General features: G+C 50.5%; 1 protein-coding gene across 5 annotated transcripts in view; it reads right to left on the bottom strand.

Annotated features, from left to right (window-relative positions):
- The window catches only part of SENP6 (SUMO specific peptidase 6), a 147,784-nt gene extending 141,007 nt beyond the window's left edge, over positions 1-6,777 (bottom strand). For 3 of the 5 annotated variants that reach the window (XM_040349975.1, XM_040349977.1, XM_040349976.1), the window contains exon 1: positions 6,574-6,777. In XM_040349975.1, the coding sequence (XP_040205909.1) occupies positions 6,574-6,607 (34 nt within the window). In that variant the 5' untranslated portion in view covers positions 6,608-6,777. The remainder of the gene's footprint in view (positions 1-6,573) is intronic. The other 2 variants (XM_040349979.1, XM_040349980.1) reach the window with 1 other exon arrangement.
- Positions 6,778-20,184: the final 13,407 nt, after the last annotated feature.

The raw sequence follows: 20,184 nt of genomic DNA, 5'->3' as shown, positions 1-20,184 counted from the left end.
CAATCTCACGCTTCTGGCGTGGTTAGTATCGGGATCCCTACCTCTGATAGAATCCTTTCAGAGTCAGCTCGAAACCTCCTCGCCCTGGCCTGGGCCCCCGGGACTAGATCGGCATATCGATCAGCCTGGGGGCGTTGGGTTCGTTGGTGTGATCAACGGCAAGTTGATCCCGTGCGAGCCCCTGTACCCCTAGTGGTCAATTATTTAGCCGATTCCTTCGATTCCGGTAGCTCGTATAGCTCCATTAATATCTACCGTTCAGCCATTTCAGCATATCACCAACCTGTTGATTCTCTACCCATTGGCAGACACCCTTTAGTATGTCGTCTTTTGAGAGGTGCAAAATTCCAACGTCCCCCCAGGCCTAGATACCAAGCGACCTGGGATGTTTCCAAGGTGCTGGATATGTTCGCCAGTTGGGGGGACAACATTAACCTTTCACTTAAACTATTATCCATTAAACTGACGGTCCTTCTCTGTCTCCTCTCTGTCAAGAGAGTGTCTGATGTTAGAGCCCTGGACATCTCCAGACGCCAGTTTTCCCCACAGGGAGTCGAATTCTCCATTGTACGCAGGACAAAGACCGGCATCTCCTCGGTCTTTTACCCCTCTTTTCCGGACCACCCATTCCTTTGTGTCGTCCGCTGTCTTCAGACATACGAATCTCAGACTTCTGCTCTGCGCCCCGCGGGCTCTTCCCAACTTCTTCTGTCCTATGTAAAACCCCATTTTCCAGTTTCCCCCGCGTCTCTGGCGCGTTGGGTTAGGACCGCCATGGACATGGCGGGGATAGACGTCACACTGTTCGGGGCCCACTCCACCAGGGGTGCCATGGCCACGAGGGTGCTCGTCACAGGAGGCTCTCTCTACGATTTACTGAGAGCAGCGGACTGGTCCTCGGAGACCACGTTCCGCCAGTTTTACTTCAGACCTACAGATCACATATCCAGATCAGTTCTCCCTTAATGAATATCTTATGTTTTCTATGTATTAAAATTGTGATTGCTACATTAGCTTTGAACTTGCATAAGATATGAGCCTCCTGTCTGATATATAATTTGAGATTTTCCTAGCTTGTGACGGAAAATATTGATTATATGAAGACAGGAGGCGAGTATCTTCCCTCCCTACCCTCCCTATTACGGTTGTTTTTTCTCTCCTTTTTTCAGGCTACTGATCGACAATCTGCGTTCGATAGACAGACTATCCAGTCTGAAGGAAGACGGAATCCCGTCCGTTGGATGGAACACATCCAGATTTAGTTTCCCCGTTGGGATCGTTCGTTCCCGGACCGCTGTTGGGTCATGGTGAAAAGTCGTCTCTTCCCCACAGAAGACGTCCGTCGTCGACCGGCTGGTCTAGACCTCAAGATTACATTTTTTCATTCTCCGTCGATGCCGTTCTATACTCTAAGCGTCGCATCAAGAAAGAGGAGGATCCACCACAAGCAGCCCCCTTTTATGGAGTCCCCGTTGGGGCGTGGTTAGTGACTATATGGACTGCGGGGGGTGGTGGTTTTTGTTTTAAGTTTTTTACACTGAATGTTTTAAATACACTTTCTGCTGTGAGCATTATTAAAGAGAGATAATGCATAAGATACTCGCCTCCTGTCTTCATATAATCAATATTTTCCGTCACAAGCTAGGAAAATCTCAAATTTTGGCATTATTTATGCATATTTTGGCATTTTTTTTTTTTAACATGGCATTTTTTTTTAACACACATCTGGCTGTAGGTTTTTTTATTGTGCATTTTTTTTAAACACACATTTTGGTCCTTTAGCACACATTTTGGCACAGGTTATTTTAAGATGCATTTTGGTGTGGTTTGTAATGCACACTTTGGCGCTTTTTTTAGCATATAGTTTGACACCTTTTTAACATGCATTTTGGTTTGCTTTTTGGTGTCCTTTTATGAAAGTGCGGTAAAATACCGCTATTCAGTTCTCAGGAATTCTCAGGGGAGATCGCTCTCCTCTGAGTGCCTGTTTATGAAACTTTGTAGATCGGTTCTCATGTTGAGATGAGGAGCGATCTACAAGCGGCTGGAAACTCCTGAGAACTGCTTCTCTCACTGTAATCTCGCGTGATCAGGGCCAGATTTCCCACAAGGCCACCGAGGCCAGGCGACTTTTTCGGCTTTCATGGCCCCCCCGCGGGCGGCGGCACTTGTTATTTAGGCAGTGTAGCTATTTTTCGCCGCCCGCCGCCGAGTACTTCCCCCCTCTCTTTACAGTAAAATTTCACAGCACCGCTCCTGGACTCCTTTGCTCCAGCCTGTCCCTCTGGAGTGGCGCTGTGTGTGAGTGCAGCGGGGGATGGGAGCATCGAGAGGTCAGCTGACCTTCCGGCCGGCAGGGACACCAAGCACCCAGTGCTGGGGGGGGGGGGGGCGGCATTGAAAGACCCGGCATTGGGGCGGCACAGGGAGTAAATCCGGGCCTGCGCGTGATATAGCGGGATTATAGTATGAGGAAGTAAAAAATACAAAAGTTGAACACGAATCAGCACACATTATACACCACATATTAATAAAATAATAAAGTTACATTCCCACCAAACAATATACATTAACCTAATTATTAAAAAACATTGTTTTTATCAATATTTAAAGCTCATACATGTGCCTATTAAAATGTGAATGGTGTATAGTATATGAACGGAATCCCACATATGTAATGCAGCTATACACCATTCATATAAATGAAAAATACATTTATAATCATTTTTTTTTTAATAAAGTATACAAATATAAACCCTGTATAACTGTGTGTGTATATCTATCTATACATCTATCTATATATCTATATCTATACACACACACACACTATCAATTCCTAACCTGCTAATTTTGGGGTGTGTAATAGTGGGGAAGATGTGTTCTGACTGTATGGCTGCTTGTGTGTGAAGCATGGAAGTCAAAAGACTTCCTTCTTCCTCCACAATACTCAGCCAGCTTCACGCTTCTCTCTCTGAGTCTCCACCTCAGAGATGGTGAATCAGAAAGTGAGAATTCTGTCACAGATCGCCAGTGAGGTGCTGAGATCACACCTTCATAAACTGCCCGTTTCTGTGACAATCAGTTACAGATTCTCACTGTGGTGAGGTAATCAGTGGAGAACATGTTCTCAGCTGATTACCTCAGTTTCATAAACTGTTCATGACCTGAGATAAGAGGTGAGAATCGGGATCACCCGCTGATCTCACTTTCAAAAGGACACCTAAGAAACCTAAACTTCTGGGTACTTTGCACACGATACGGATGTTTGACATCAGTATTCCTGGCGGACATTTCTTGCATTTATTTTTGCACATAAAATGCGTAAAGTAAATTCTAGCTCCCAGAAAGCAATTCTAATCTATTGTAATTAACACTGTACGAACGCATAAAATACTGACTGGCAACGCATATGTTTTTTTTCTTTCCTTAATGATCTATATGCAGTGCATGTTTACATATAGCCCCAAGTGTTGAGGTACATTAAAAACAACAGTCTGCACATCAGGAAAAGGAAAAAAGCCTGGAATCCTAAAAATGATGTGTTTAGGCATAAGTGTGCAAGAGGCCTAAAGTGGATCCCCAGATTTTAGTGTAGTTAGTTTGGACCAATCTGGTACAAACAATATAACCTTCAATAAGAGATGCAGTGGTTGGTAGTGCTTCTTAAACAGTATATACCCTCCGCTACAGTATGCAGCGCTGTGTTCCGGCAGTAGTATGAGAACTTCCCATCCCCAGAACAAAATCGATTCAGCATGAGTGATGCCCAGCCATTCACAGGCAGCTTTGTATTCTATGAATGAATACAAAGCGTCTTATGACTGACTAAGGCAGAGGCGCGGGAGGATGAGGCCATGATTTCTGCCTCAGCCAACCACCAGCGGAAGCTTTGTATTCATTCTCAGAAGAATGAATGGCCAAGCAGCTCTAGGTCCACTACAACTCTTAGTGAAGATGATAGTTTGTTTAGATCAGCTTGGTCCAAACAAACCATTTAAAGTTCACTAAAAACTGGAGGAGATCGGCATTAAAGGGGTTGTAAACCTTCATGTTTTTTCACCTTAAAGGGGGTCGCAAAGGTTTATTTTTGTGTTCCAATGTTTTTATTGGTAATTTATCATAAAGAAATTATATAAACAATGTAATACAGTACATTTTGAAGGAAATAATCAACAATTAGAACAATATACACAAATTAGAAGTGTATTAAAAACATTTTAAAACAATTGCAAAGGTTTTTTTTTTAAATAACAAACATGTCATACTTACCTCCACTGTGCAGCTAGTTTTGCACAGAGTGGCCCCCGATCCTGATCTTCTAGGGTCCCTTGGCAGCTGCCTCAGCTCCTCCCTACAAGAGCTAACCCCCCCTTGGGAAGCTCTCTCTTAGCTTGCGGGTGCGCTCCCATGATCCAGTCAGCGGCCATAGCTGTCAACTCATTGAGCTCTCCAATAGCTCCTGTGGGTTTCTGTTTTTCTGCCGGGTGCATGCGCACGGTCAGTAGACCCAACTTTTAAAAAACGCTTCTGGCGAGTCACCGGAAAAATTACATAGATGGAGATTTTCATAAGTTGGCTATTTTGACAGAACACCGGTGGTGCACAGGCTCTGTCAGGCAGACAGAACCCCCTGTGGACCGCCGGCCCCTGCAGACAGAACCCCCTGTGGACCGCCGGCCCCTGCAGACAGAACCCCCTGTGGACCGCCGGCCCCTGCAGACAGAACCCCCTGTGGACCGCCGGCCCCTGCAGACAGAACCCCCTGTGGACCGCCGGCCCCTGCAGACAGAACCCCCTGTGGACCGCCGGCCCCTGCAGACAGAACCCCCTGTGGACCGCCGGCCCCTGCAGACAGAACCCCCTGTGGACCGCCGGCCCCTGCAGACAGAACCCCCTGTGGACCGCCGGCCCCTGCAGACAGAACCCCCTGTGGACCGCCGGCCCCTGCAGACAGAACCCCCTGTGGACCGCCGGCCCCTGCAGACAGAACCCCCTGTGGACCGCCGGCCCCTGCAGACAGAACCCCCTGTGGACCGCCGGCCCCTGCAGACAGAACCCCCTGTGGACCGCCGGCCCCTGGAGACAGAACCCCCTGTGGACCGCCGGCCCCTGGAGACAGAACCCCCTGTGGACCGCCAGCCCCTGCAGACAGAACCCCGAGGATCACCGACCCTTGCAGACAGACCCCCCGTGGACCACCGACCCTTGCAGACAGACCCCCCGTGGACCACCGACCCTTGCAGACAGACCCTCCGTGGACCACCGACCCTTGCAGACAGAACCCCGAGGACCGCCGACCCTTGCAGACAGAACCCCGAGGACCAGCGACCCTTGCAGACAGAACCCAGAGGATCACCGACCCTTGCAGACAGACCCCCCCGTGGACCACCGACCCTTGCAGACAGAACCCCGAGGACCGCCGACCCTTGCAGACAGAACCCCGAGGACCACCGACCCTTGCAGACAGAACCCAGAGGATCACCGACCCTTGCAGACAGACCCCCCGTGGACCACCGACCCTTGCAGACAGACCCCCCGTGGACCACCGACCCTTGCAGACAGAACCCCGAGGACCGCCGACCCTTGCAGACAGAACCCCGAGGACCGCCGACCCTTGCAGACAGAACCCCGAGGACCACCGACCCTTGCAGACAGAACCCCGAGGATCACCGACCCTTGCAGACAGACCCCCCGTGGACCACCGGCCCCTGCAGACAGAACCCCGAGGACCGCCGGCCCCTGCAGACAGAACCCCATGGACCACCGGCCCCTGCAGACAGAACCCCATGGACCACCGGCCCCTGCAGACAGAACCCTGAGGACCGCCGACCCTTGCAGACAGACCCCCCGTGGACCACCGGCCCCTGCAGACAGAACCCCGAGGACCGCCGGCCCCTGCAGACAGAACCCAGAGGACCGCCGGCCCCTGCAGACAGAACCCAGAGGACCGCCGGCCCCTGCAGACAGAACCCAGAGGACCGCCGGCCCCTGCAGACAGAACCCCGAGGACCGCCGGCCCCTGCAGACAGAACCCCGAGGACCGCCGGCCCCTGCAGACAGAACCCCGAGGACCGCCGGCCCCTGCAGACAGAACCCCGAGGATCACCGACCCTTGCAGACAGACCCCCGTGGACCGCCGACCCTTGCAGACAGACCCCCCGTGGACCACCGGCCCCTGCAGACAGAACCCCGAGGACCGCCGACCCTTGCAGACAGACCCCCCCGTGGACCGTCGGCCCCTGCAGACAGAACCCCGAGGATCACCGACCCTTGCAGACAGACCCCCTAGCCCACAATAAGCTGCCCCATGCCCTCACAGCCTGGGTCATTGCATGTACACATCTGGAGCAGTCACTGGAAGCATTGCTATGCAGCCTGCAATAACCTGGAGCACAGCATCATTGGAGCCTGTGATATAAAGCACACAGACATATGCATTAGAGAAAGGTGCAGAGCCTGACTAATCCGTGCCCCCCGCCGCCGATGTACACACAGAGGGAGCAGAGCAATGCTACACACACAATACGGAGAGCCGTTTACAGACAACACAGCCAGCCCAGGTCACACTCTCACCATCCAGAAAGTGGCTCTGCCCGCCTCCCGCCATCTTTCCGTTTACTCCATGCCAGACAAGAGGCAGAAATCCCGAAGAGCGCGGCTCCGGAGTCAGTCAGAGGGATACATGTCACACAGGCCTCAGCCGGGAGAAAATACAGGAGGCCGCAGCTAGAGTGATAGGAGGAGCCTGACACACATACACAAGCCGGGAGGAGGGGGAAGGGGGGGGGGGGTTGCTTGGTCTACAGCGGTGCCTAAACTGACAGCTGAGCGCTCCAATGGAGACAGCGCCACCTGGGCTTGGGAGGCTCACATTGCAGTCTCATCTACAACCCTCTCACTTCCTCTACATCAGCGTGCTGGACGTCCCCATCCCCAGCCAGGTCACAACATGTACCTAGCTCCAGGCGGGACGCAGGGACTGCTTTGTTTGTCCTGCCTTGCTATAGATCTGACACATTCTCTACACTCCTCGTGCTGCGTATAATAGATGAGACATGTAACAGGGCAGATCATAAAAGGGTAGACACATATCTCTAGACCAAGCCCTATATTTCAAGAGTGGGGGAGGCCTCATTCACTCTGACATTGACATACAGGACATTTGTAAACATATATAAATGAAAGTATGGTTTATTCTTACCACAAACCATACATTCAGAACACACCCAGATAGCAAGCAATTGTGCTGCTAGCCTGAGAATCACTTGCTAAGATATTGCTAGACTTGCCAGACTTCACAAGTTTGTTGCACAATTGGAGCAAGTTGGTTGGCAGCACCCTCCTACCCCGGCACTTAGCCCATCGGTTGCAGGCAAGGGCCAGGTTGCAGGCTCCTATGGATGGGTTGCAGACAGGGGCCGGTTGCGGGCTCCTATGGGCGGGTTTGAGGCAGGGGCCGGGTTGCAGGCTCCTATGGGTGGGTTGCAGGCAGGGGCCAGGTTGCGGGCTCCTATGGACGGGTTGCAGACAGGGGCCGGTTGCGGGCTCCTATGGGCGGGTTTGAGGCAGGGGCCGGGTTGCAGGCTCCTATGGGTGGGTTGCAGGCAGGGGCCGGGTTGCAGGCTCCTATGGGTGGGTTGCAGGCAGGGGCCAGGTTGCGGGCTCCTATGGACGGGTTGCAGACAGGGGCCGGTTGCGGGCTCCTATGGGCGGGTTTGAGGCAGGGGCCGGGTTGCAGGCTCCTATGGGTGGGTTGCAGGCAGGGGCCAGGTTGCGGGCTCCTATGGACGGGTTGCAGACAGGGGCCGGTTGCGGGCTCCTATGGGTGGGTTGCAGGCAGGGGCCAGGTTGCGGGCTCCTATGGGTGGGTTGCAGGCAGGGGCCAGGTTGCGGGCTCCTATGGACGGGTTGCAGACAGGTGCCGGTTGCAGGCTCCTATGGGCTCAACTTTCTTTGCAAACATTCTGTAAGTCTGCTGCAAGTTCTGGTTTAGTTATGTTGTGCAATAGTCATCCCACCACAGGCGTCACTGTGGCTGAATTGTCATGCTGTAGACTTGCAGAGCTCTTGCTGTAGACTCACCACTGCAACTTTGCTCTTGTTAGAGACTTGCCATGCAAATGTGCTACAAATTGGAAAAATTTCAACTAGAACTTGTGTTTCAAGTGCTCTGCAAGTGTACAACCTGCCAGTGAAAATGTGCAGCAAGTTAAAGCGGGGGTTCACCCAAAAATAAACTCTTTTACATTAGCTACATCCCTCCAGCATACTGCTAACATAATTTTTTGTTTTGTTTTTTGTACTTATCGTTATACGAGCCCTTGTTATCCGGCTCCGAGCGGGGGATTACTTCTGGGTATAGGCGTTCCTAAGCTGAGAGGAGTTGATTGACGGCTGCTAAAGCGCGTCACGCCTTCCGAAAATACCCAAAGTCACACTCGGGTGTTTACGGCGCCTGCGCAGTCAGCTCTACACGGCAGGCGCAGGTGCCGTAAACGCCCGAGTGTGACTTCGGTTTTTTTTGGAAAGCGTGACGCGCCTTAGCAGCCGTCAATCAACTCCTCTTCGCTTAGAAACGCCCATTCCCCGCAGGATTCCCCGCTCGGAGCCGGATAACAAGGGCTCATATAACGATAAGTACAAGAAAAAAAAAAAAAAAACAGCATACTGCAGATGTTAGCAGCATGCTACAGCTAATGTCAAAAAGTGGATTTTTGGGTGAACCTCCGCTTTAACAGACTTATATTTCAACACTGCCACAAATTTGTGGCAAATTTATCCTTGCTATCTGCATTTGTGTTTTTTTTTTCCTTCACTACAAAAATCTTTTTTTTTTGTATGCAAATCATTTTTAAGTAAAAAATAAAAATCTCAAAATAATAGAACAAAAGTCTGGTGCCAAATTCCCAGCTGCTTTTATCTCCTGTGTCAGAGAACTTGTCAGAAGTTATCATGCTGATAACAGAGGAACGGAGCAGCAGAAAGACACAGGACTTAGGGCTTCGGAGAGAGATAAGTAAACACTTCAGATATACAGTATCTCACAAAAGTGAGTACACCCCTCACATTTTTGTAAATATTTTATTATACCTTTTCATGTGACAACACTGAAGAAATTACACTTTGCTACAATATAAAGTAGTGAGTGTACAGATTGTATAACACTTGTTTAAAAAACAAAACAAACATGTAATTCTTACCTCCACTGTGCAGTTCGTTTTGCACACACAGAGCGGCCCCGATCATCCTCTTCTGGGGTCCCCAGATGGCGCTGGTAGCTCCTCCCCGTAACAGGTGTCCATGTTGGAGAAGTGCTCTCCTTGGTGGACACTTGTGCGGGTGCGCTCCAGGGACCTTCTTCTGCGTGTATTCACACAGAAAGCGGGACTCGGCCCAGACGCCAGCTTCATTGGATTTGATTGACAGCAGCAGGAGCCAATGGCTGCGTTGCTATCAATCTATCCAATCAAGAGCCTAGACAATGGGCAGAGAGAAAGAGCACGTCTCCACCAAGGGAACGAATGGGCTTGGGTGAGTAAAACAGGGATGGGGGGGGGGGGCTAAACAGTGTCAGAAGTTTTTCACCTAGAATGCATTAAGGTGAAAAAAACACTTCACCCCCGGACCATTTTGCTGGTCAATGACCGGCCTATTTTTAGCGCAATAGCGCCTGCAAACCGCCTCAGTGTGAAAAGGGCCTAAAGGGGAGCACTGGACTTTTGTTTTGTTATTATTTGGATTTTAGATATTTTTTATTTATTTTTTATTTTTTTACTCACAATTTTATTGAGTTTAATTGTAGAGACTGTAAACATTACTATTCAGATTGAGTGAGGAGCAAAAAGACTGTCGCATTGATACATGTTTGAGCGTTAATTATATGGTTGCTCTGCAGTCATTTATTTATTTTTTTTGTTTTTATTTATGAAACGTCAGCTAGGCATTGGAGGAGAGACAGTGGAGACTCGGGTATCCCAGAATGCACTGGGAAATAATAAAAAACTAGGACAGAGCAGCTCCCAGACACTTTTTGGTTGTACAGAACAGCCGTGTGGTAACACCATTCGCTTCTGTGTGTGGGCAGAAGCATCAAGCCAGCCAGCAATACTGGCAGTGCCAGGTAGGAGCAGAGGCATTGAGCATTATTGCCAGTGGAAAAGCTTTTTACGTCAGCAAAGTTGAGCTGGTGCAAGCCAAGTTGTAAGAAAAGAAATGGCTGCACATCCAGGAATTCCGATTTGCCTTTTATTGTTCAAAGCAGGCCCGGACTGGCCATAGGGCATACCGGGCATATGCCCGGTGGGCCGCGGCGGCCCGCGGGCCGGTAGCGGCCCGCGAATGGCCCTCGGCGGCCCGCATGTCACTTCTACCCAGAGGTGTACCAAGGCCCTTGGGGCGGACTGGGCTGGGTTGCAAGAATGCATTTGCCCCCTGGGCTGCTCTAATGTCCTGCAAAAAGGCCACTGAGCTGGCCGAGTGCGCCACCTGCTACAAGTTGTGGATTGTCCACTGGCCACGTCACCTGCCATGTCACCTGGCCACGTCACCTGCCACAAGTTGTGGATTGTCCACTTGCCATGTCACCTGGCCACGTCACCTGCCACGTCACCTGGCCACATCACCTGCCACGTCACCTGGCCACATCACCTGCCACAAGTTGTGGATTGTCCACTGGCCACGTCACCTGCCACGTCAACTGGCCACGTCACCTGCCACAAGTTGTGGATTGTCCACTTGCCACGTCACCTGACCACGACACCTGCCACAAGTTGTGGATTGTCCACTTGCCACGTCACCTGCCACAAGTGGATTATGCACTTGCCAAATCACCTGGCCACGTCACCTGCCACAAGTTGTGGATTGTCCACTGGCCACGTCACCTGGCCACGTCACCTGCCATGTCACCTGGCCACGTTACCTGCCACAAGTTGTGGATTGTCCACTTGCCATGTCACCTGGCCACGTCACCTGCCACGTCACCTGGCCACATCACCTGCCACGTCACCTGGCCACGTCACCTGCCACAAGTTGTGGATTGTCCACTGGCCACGTCACCTGCCACGTCAACTGGCCACGTCAATTGCCACAAGTTGTGGATTGTCCACGGGCCACGTGACCTGGCCACGTCACCTGCCACATCACCTGGCCACGTCACCTACCACAAGTTGTGGATTTTCCACTTGCCACGTCACCTGCTTTAAGTTGTGTATTGTCCACTTGCCATGTCATCTGCCATGTCACCTGGCCACGCCACCTGCCACAAGTTGTGGGTTGTCCACTGGCCACGTCACCTGGCCACGTCACCTGCCACAAGTTGTGGATTGTCCACTTGCCATGTCACCTGGCCACGTCACCTGCCACGTCACCTGTCCACGTCACCTGCCACATCACCTGGCCACGTCACCTGCCACAAGTTGTGGAATGTCCACTGGCCACGTCACCTGCCACGTCAACTGGCCACGTCACCTGCCACAAGTTGTGGATTGTCCACTTGAAACGTCACCTGCCTCAAGTTGTGTATTGTCCACTTGCTACGTCATCTGCCATGTCACCTGACCACGCCACCTGCCACAAGTTGTGGATTGTCCACTGGCCACGTCACCTGGCCACGTCACCTGCCACAAGTTGTGGATTGTCCACTTGCCATGTCACCTGGCCACGTCACCTGCCACATTACCTGGCCACGTCACCTGCCACAAGTTGTGGATTGTCCACTGGCCACGTCACCTGCCATGTCACCTGGCCACGTTACCTGCCACAAGTTGTGGATTGTCCACTTGCCATGTCACCTGGCCACGTCACCTGCCACGTCACCTGGCCACATCACCTGCCACGTCACCTGGCCACAAGTTGTGGATTGTCCACTGGCCACATCACCTGCCACGTCAACTGGCCACGTCAATTGCCACAAGTTGTGGATTGTCCACTGGCCACGTGACCTGGCCACGTCACCTGCCACATCACCTGGCCACGTCACCTACCACAAGTTGTGGGTTTTCCACTTGCCACGTCACCTGCCACGTCAACTGGCCACGTCACCTGCCACAAGTTGTGGATTGTTCACTTGCCACGTCACCTGCCTCAAGTTGTGTATTGTCCACTTGCCACGTCATCTGCCACGTCAACTGGCCATGTCACCTGCCACAAGTTGTGGATTGTACACTTGCCACGTCACCTGACCACGACACCTGCCACAAGTTGTGGATTGTCCACTTGTCACGTCACCTGCCACAAGTGGATTATCCACTTGCCAAATCACCTGGCCACGTCACCTGCCACAAGTTGTGGATTGTCCACTGGCCACGTCCCCCTCTCTGCATATTAAGTGTTATATTACAGCAGCCTGTGACAGTTTCTTGCCCTCCTAGATGTTATGATGTGGGTTCACACTGGCAAGCTGCAGTTTAGCTGCAGTTCTGGCATGTTACCCTCCAGTCCCATAGACTTCTATTAGGTTGTACATTTTTGCTGCATGTCGTCCTGAAAGTGCACAAAAAGTCCTGCATGCCGCATCTGTGGTGCAATTCCAAAAAATGCAGCAAAAACGCACAATTTCTAATTAGAAGTCTGAGGGACTGGGGCTATGGAAAACCGCCACAGTGGCGACCTGTCCATTAAGGGCACACAGGCACTGCCCCCTCCATTATGCCACCCCCATATGTAAAATGGATAGATTCATGCCTGACCGGCCACTAAGATGGGGTAAGTGTCGGTCAGACAGCGAGTGGGTGGAGGGTGTGTCACAGTGGCTGCATTTGATGGGACAAAGTGGCTGCATTTGATGGGACAAAGTGGCTGCATTTGATGGGGCACAGTGGCTGCATTTGATGGGACAAAGTGGCTGCATTTGATGGGGCACAGTGGCTGCATTTGATGGGACACAGTGGCTGCATTTGATGGGCCACAGTGGCTGCATTTGATGGGGCACAGTGGCTGCATTTGATGGGGCACAGTGGCTGCATTTGATGGGGCACAGTGGCTGCATTTGATGGGGCACAGTGGCTGCATTTGATGGGACAAAGTGGCTGCATTTGATGGGGCACAGTGGCTGCATTTGATGGGACAAAGTGGCTGCATTTGATGGGGCACAGTGGCTGCATTTGATGGGGCACAGTGGCTGCATTTGATGGGGCACAGTGGCTGCATTTGATGGGGCACAGTGGCTGCATTTGATGGGGCACAGTGGCTGCATTTGATGGGGCACAGTGGCTGCATTTGATGGGACAAAGTGGCTGCATTTGATGGGGCACAGTGGCTGCATTTGATGGGACAAAGTGACTGCATTTGATGGGGCACAGTGGCTGCATTTGATGGGACAAAGTGGCTGCATTTGATGGGACAAAGTGGCTACATTTGATGGGGCACAGTGGCTGCATTTGATGGGGCACAGTGGCTGCATTTGATGGGGCACAGTGGCTGAATTTGATGGGGCACAGTGGCTGCATTTGATGGGGCACAGTGGCTGCATTTGATGGGAAAAAGTGGCTGCATTTTATGTAGCACAGTGGCTGCATTTGATGGGGCACTGTGGCTGCATTTGATGGGGCACAACAGCTGCATTTGATGGGACAAAGTGGCTGCATTTAATGGGGCACAGTGGCTGCATTTAATGGGGCACAGTGGCTGCATATAATGGGGCACAGTGGCTGCATTTGATGGGGCACAGTGGCTGCATTTGATGGGGCACGGTGGCTGCATATAATGGGGCACAGTGGCTGCATTTGATGTTTTTGTTCAGTTTGATTCCCCCCAAAAAAATGTTGAGCACCAGTGTGAGCCAAAAGGCTTGCACTCACAGATACTCCACTGAAAAGTTATCAATTCTCATGTCACTTTTCAGAGGCATTTGACAGACAGTAAGGAGGTGATGCCTAATTTCCTCCCTGCCTGTTTTAACCTCAGCCAGTCCCTCCAGATATTTCACTTTGTACTCCACCTTATTTTCATTACTCTTTATAGGTATTAGATGTTCTCTCACCGTATTATTTGCACATCTAATACATAATGAGAGTTCTGGAAATAAGGTGGAGTTCAAAGTGAATTTCTAAACCTAAGTTGAGAACCCCTTTCAGAAGATTTGAGGATATTATTAAACTCAGAGACTGGTGGACTTAGGCCATCATAAATGGATTGAAATTCTGCCAGTTCAGCAGAAATTTCAATCTATCAAGGTGCAGACTGGTTATACAGACTCCGATCTATCAACTGACTTCAGTACAACAATGGGAAATGTCCAACGATTTCTCTCTGTTCCAGCAATGTGGAGTGATTTCTCTCTCTGTGCCACAAATGTGGAGCAGTCTCTCTCTCTGTGCGGGCATCCCATCATTAACCCCCGCCGCGTGCCCCCCCCCCCCCCGGGCTGCTCAGTCTAAAATGCCCGGGCCTATTTTTTGTCCCAGTCCGGGCCTGGTTCAAAGTGATAACACCAAAGACACAAACACAAGGTCACGTAGACGCGTTTCACACAAACATCTTGTGCTTAATCATAACCATAAAAATCATAATTGGCATAGTTGCCAACTGTCCCGTTTTTAAAGGGACAGTCCCGTCATTTGGGACCTAGTCCCGGCTAATTTAGCCTGCCGGGACTTGTCCCGGCTAGTGGGGAAAGCAGGTGCGGCTTCCAGAGTTGTAAAACAGTCAGAGGCAGAGCTGGCCTGTCTGTCGTCCGATTGGCTAATTCGGATGGCGGCCGCGGGCGGCGCTGGCGCATGCACGCGCCTGGAGTCTCCCCCCCTCCTCAGCCGGGTCACGTGACGTCGTGACGAGCTGAGCCGAGAGACGACTAGATACTGTCAGCCGCCCACCGACATCTCCCCCGCAGATAACGTGGCGGCCGCGGTCCAGTCAGCCCAAGTACGGCGGTATTAAGCAGCACAGGCACTGGTGTGCACTGCCAGGAGGTGAGCCGGCGCCTAAACTGAATTGTAGTCTAGTGCAGTGGCACTGTGGGTGAGGAGGTCAGTCTGATTGCTCGTGTTCTGCCCAAATAAGCAAATATCAAGTGATTTTTTTAAAAGTAGAAGCTCAGTGATGCTCAGAATTGTAAGTAAATCATTTGCTGTTAAAGTGCTTCTAAAGCTAACTTTTTTGTTTTAGATAGAGTTGGCAACGATTTGAACCTCCTGGAAAAATTACCTTTTACTACTTGTCCTGGTGACCATTGTCATTGTAATTGAAAATGAGGGAAATCCAAAAGCATAAGTTATCACTAGAACAGAAATAGAAGTATTTTTTTGAATGGTAGCACTTGCTCTGATGACAGCTAAGAAGGGGATTTAGTCATTTTTTTTTTTTTCTCAAAAAAGGATGTTTATTGAATAGAATAATCATGCATGGTTACAAATATTGCATCAGTTTCATTTCTCAGTCTCTGTATTACATCCATACATAAGCGTAAAATAATAAAATAACAAAAAGAACAATCCACACATAAACTTCTGGAATGCTACCTTCTCTGCCCACTAGACCAACTCATTATACATAAAAAGTAGTGTATGAGTATCATCAAGCTCCCGCATTCCTGGACCTACTCCATTATTACTCCATTGTGCTGTACCCTGCCCTCTCCCTCCCCTGCAGAGTGCCCCAGATCCAGTCTTAAGTCCTTGCCCCTGACCTCTTACATTAGTAATCTGTCCAACACCAACTCGAGTGGAGCTAAACCCGGGGAATTTAGCCAGGGGGCCCACAACTTTTCAAACCTGCCCCACCTTTTTCTGTGCTGATATATGTATTTCTCTGCCTGTAGAGTGGATCCCATCTGGGCTATCCACTCTCCCAACCCTGGAGGCTCCGCGTCCTTCCAGTGCCTTAGTATTAGTTTGCGGGCCTGGAAAAGGGCCCTACCAACTGCCTTTTTGTGGTTATCCTCCAGCGGTATGTCTTCTATAATACCCAGTATACATACTTTAGGGGTTTGGGGTATTTGAATCATGAATACCCTGTTTAGTGTTGTGAGAACCCCCGTCCAGTATAGATGCAGCTTGGGACACCGCCACATTAAATGGATGAGGTCACCATGGTCCCTAGCACATCTAGGACAGTTGTCATCCTCAGTCAGCCCCATCTTACGCAGTCTGGCCGGGGTAAAGTGTACCCGTAGAACAATGTACAGTTGTGACAAACGGTGTGCTACGTTGAGCGAGGCTCCCTGTATGGCCAATAATGCTTCTTCCCATTGTTCCTCCTCAAAAACACCCACATCTCTTTCCCAGGAGTCCACCACCCTAGAGGGAAGGGCCGGCAGTACAGCTGTCAGTAGCATGGCATATGAGCTTGAAATGAAGCCCCTGAAGCTAGCTATCCCAGTCATAAAGTGGAAGATCGGGGCAGGGGACAATGTCCAAGGGTTATTTCCAGCCTGGGCCCTGATGGCATGTCTCAACTGTAAGTAGGGAAAATACATGGTCTGGGGAAGATCAAACTTCTCTCGGAGCTCCGCAAAAGAAAGCAAGCGGCCCCCAGAGAAGATATGCACCAAGTGTGTAACCCCATACCTCCTCCACTGCTCACCACAGGTCAGAGACAGTAGTTCCTCGTAGTATCGGTTGTTCCAAATTGGACTGTGACCGGTAAACCCCTCTATGTTTTGTAGTTGGCGGGTTTTATTCCAGACTTTCTGCATTAATGCATATGTAGGGAAAAGTTTATTGGACTTAGCACATTGCAGCGACTCTAGACCAGTTACCATATTAGCCATGCCTGTCATGTGATTTACTATGTCGACCACCGGGTCTCCCCTTCCCTTACTCATAGCCCGAGCTATGTGTTGTAGTTGTGATGCCAGGTAGTATACCCAGGGGTTTGGGAGAGCAAGCCCCCCCACCTCCTTTGGCTTTTGTAGTTGTTCTAGCTTAATCCTGGGAGGTTTATTAAGCCAGAGAAACACTCTGAACAGGGAGTTAATAATTCTAAAAATCCTGAGAGGGATAACCATGGGGGTGTTGTGCAGAATATACAGCAACTGAGGCATAAATGCCATCTTCGTGAGGTTCACTCTACCAACCAGGGACATTTTTAATTTTGACCATATCTTAATTTTGTCTCTAATCCTGCCTATCAAGGGGGTGAGATTTAGGGAGACATAATCAAGCGGTTGGGGGGTGACCCAGACGCCCAAGTATTTAAATTTAGTCGCCACCGGAATGTCACGCAGCGTACGATCCTGCGGATTCGACGCATCCAAAAACATAATTGCGGACTTAGTCCAATTTATCAACAGTCCCGAAAAGGACCCGAAGGTCTGAATCACCGACATTGCCTCCCGGAGAGAACCCGACGTATCTCCCAGTAGTAGCATGGTATCGTCCGCGTAGAGCATAATTTTTTCATGTATTAATCCGTACTGAAATCCCTTGATTAGGGGGTTAGAGCGCACCAGTGCCGCCAGCGGTTCTATGGCAACCGCAAATAGCAAGGGTGACAGAGGGCACCCCTGCCGAGTCCCCCTGTGTAGTGGAAAGGGAGGAGACACTCTGCCCTCCTCCCTAATAACCGCCAGAGGGGAGTCATACAGGAGGCGCACCCATGATTGGAACACAGGCCCAAACCCGAATCTAGACAACGTCGCCCACAGGTACTGCCACTCAATGCTGTCGAATGCCTTGTAGGCATCTAGAGACAGCAATGCTCTATCCCCCCCATTATCCGCCGTCGATTGCATGTTTACAAATAGTCTCCTCAGGTTAATAGCTGTAGATCGTTCCGGTATGAACCCTGATTGGTCTGAGTGTATTATCGCCGAGATCACCTTATTCAGCCTTGTTGCTAAGACTTTTGCTAGTATTTTTATATCACTTTGTAAAAGTGAGATTGGCCTATAGGAACCAGGATCCAATGGATCCTTTCCCGGTTTAAGCAGGAGTACTATGCTTGCTTGTCTCATAGAGTCTGGAAGCCGCCGTGCCTCCCTGGCCACGTTCAAAGTTTGAAGCAGCCTCGGGAGCACAACGCTCCCATATTGCTTGTATACTTCAACTGGTATGCCATCGTCCCCTGGTGCCTTAGTATTGGGGAAAGAATTGGTTGCCTCTATCATCTCCTCAATGGTAATGGGAGTCTCAAGGGACTCCGCCTGGGACTCCGTTAAACACGGTAGCTCTATCCCCTGCAGAAAGTCCCGAGTCTCCTCTCCAGTGTGTGTTTGCTTCGATTCATATAGACTGGCATAAAATCTGGTCAGTTCCCCCATTACCAGGTCGGGGGTGTTCACCAACCTACCTCCTTCAGTTCTAAGAGCTCCAATAGATGGGGACGTCTGTTGTGATTGAACTATTTTGGCCAAGAGCTTGCCCGTTTGCTCCCCCTCCTCATAGAACGCCATTTTTGAAAAAAAAACGTTTTTTGTCAGCTCTAGAAGCGTCTAGTCTAGCCAATGCGTCCTGAGCCGCTATCCACGCCTCCCGGGAGCCCTCCCTCGAGTTAGCTATGTACTCCGCCTCCAAGCGTTTCACCATCTGTGCTACCTGGTCCCTTTGTTCGGTCGTGTTGTGTTTTATGGCGTTCACCTCAGCAATAAAAACTCCCCTCAAGTAGGCCTTAAAAGCATCCCAAGCAGTGTCTGTTGCAGGATGATCTGCATGTCTCTGCCAGTAAGCCACTATGTCCTTCTCAATTTTCTCATGAGAAGGGAAGAGGTTGAGCCAAAAGGCATTAAGCTTCCATGGTGCTCTGGGAAGAGTAGAAGGAGGCCTGACCCTCAGAAAAAGTAAAACGGGGGAATGATCCGAGACGCACCGGGGAAGGTAATGTATATCCTCAACATATTGTGTGGCAGACGCCGAGCACAAGCACAGGTCAATCCTAGACAAGGACATATGTGTCTTGGAGAAGCAAGAGAATTGCCTCTCGAGGGGGTTTTTTTTGTCTCCAGGGGTCTACCCAGCCCACCTCTTCCGTAAACTTAGCCATGGCCGTTCTAGTCGTCCCCGGGGGTCCCCTCGGGGGAGGGTGTCTGTCCAAATATGGATTCATTATCCCGTTAAAATCTCCCACTACCACTAGCGGGGTTCCAGGATGTGATAGCTGAAAGGCAAGGAGGGACCTCAGTATCTGCGGGCTGAATGGGGGAGGGACATATACTGCAGCCAGAATGAATGACAGTTGGTATACCCTACACAGCAGAAATACATATCTTCCCTCCTGATCAATCTTAGAATCCATACAGTGAAAATCCAGGGATTTGTGTATCAATACACTCACACCCCTTGAATATGAGGTGTGAGTGGAATGATAAGTCCAACCTGCCCAGGCAAATCCCAGCCACGACCTAGTGTCCGGAGTTAAATGTGTCTCCTGCAAAACGCAAATGGCCGGGAAGTGCTTCCTAAGGGAGGTGGAAACCATAGTGCGTTTAAGTGGTTCTCCCAAGCCCCTCACATTCCATGAGACTACAGCAATTCCAGACATCCTTCCTTCATTATGATATCAATACATGACACAACAATCCTCCACCCGCCTCTTAGATCACTGTGTCTTTCCCTCTCGCCCAATGGCGTCACATCACACAGTGTTTTCCAGGAAAAGCAGGTAAGCTCCCGGGAGCTCAAAATTAAAAAAGCAAAACTGAAAAAGGGAAAAAAAAAAGAAAAATGTTACTTGTGTCGGCATCTCCACATAGTCAGAGGTGGGCCATTGCAGGGTAGTAGTCCGTGTCTCCTCGCCCGGTACAGTTCCGTGGCAGGTAGCACAAGTCCGGAGTGGGAGCTCCACTGAGCGTAGGTAGTAGAGAGCGGCTTCCAGAAAAGAGGGGAGCAGAGTCAGCAGCACCAGACAAAAAAACAAACTTATCAACTTTGCGGACAAAAGCCGCCGGGCATAACCTTTGCCCTCAATATGCCACAGACGCAACAGGCAGTCCGTGGCCCTAACATTGCGCCTCAAGGGGCACTCCTCGCGTGATCCAAATCGCATGTGGAACAGGCAAAATCAGGAAATAGAATGCAAAAATAGTCAGTTCGCTCCGTTCCTGTGCAGAAAAGAATTCTGCATATATTGTTCTCCCGGTCCTTAGACCATGTGGGTAATAACAGAGATAGACCCACAGTCCAATGGTAGCTAAACGGAAAAAAAAAAGGGAAATGAACCGGCTTACCATCAAACTCTGCAGTCCATAAACTCGAAGCACATCAGTCCGCATCTGCACCTGGATCCTCTGCTTGTCGAATCTGATGCTCATTC

This window comes from Rana temporaria, chromosome 4 (assembly GCF_905171775.1).
Source record: "Rana temporaria chromosome 4, aRanTem1.1, whole genome shotgun sequence".
Lineage (NCBI taxonomy): Eukaryota > Metazoa > Chordata > Amphibia > Anura > Ranidae > Rana > Rana temporaria.
This window is presented reverse-complemented; position numbering and strand designations above follow the sequence as displayed.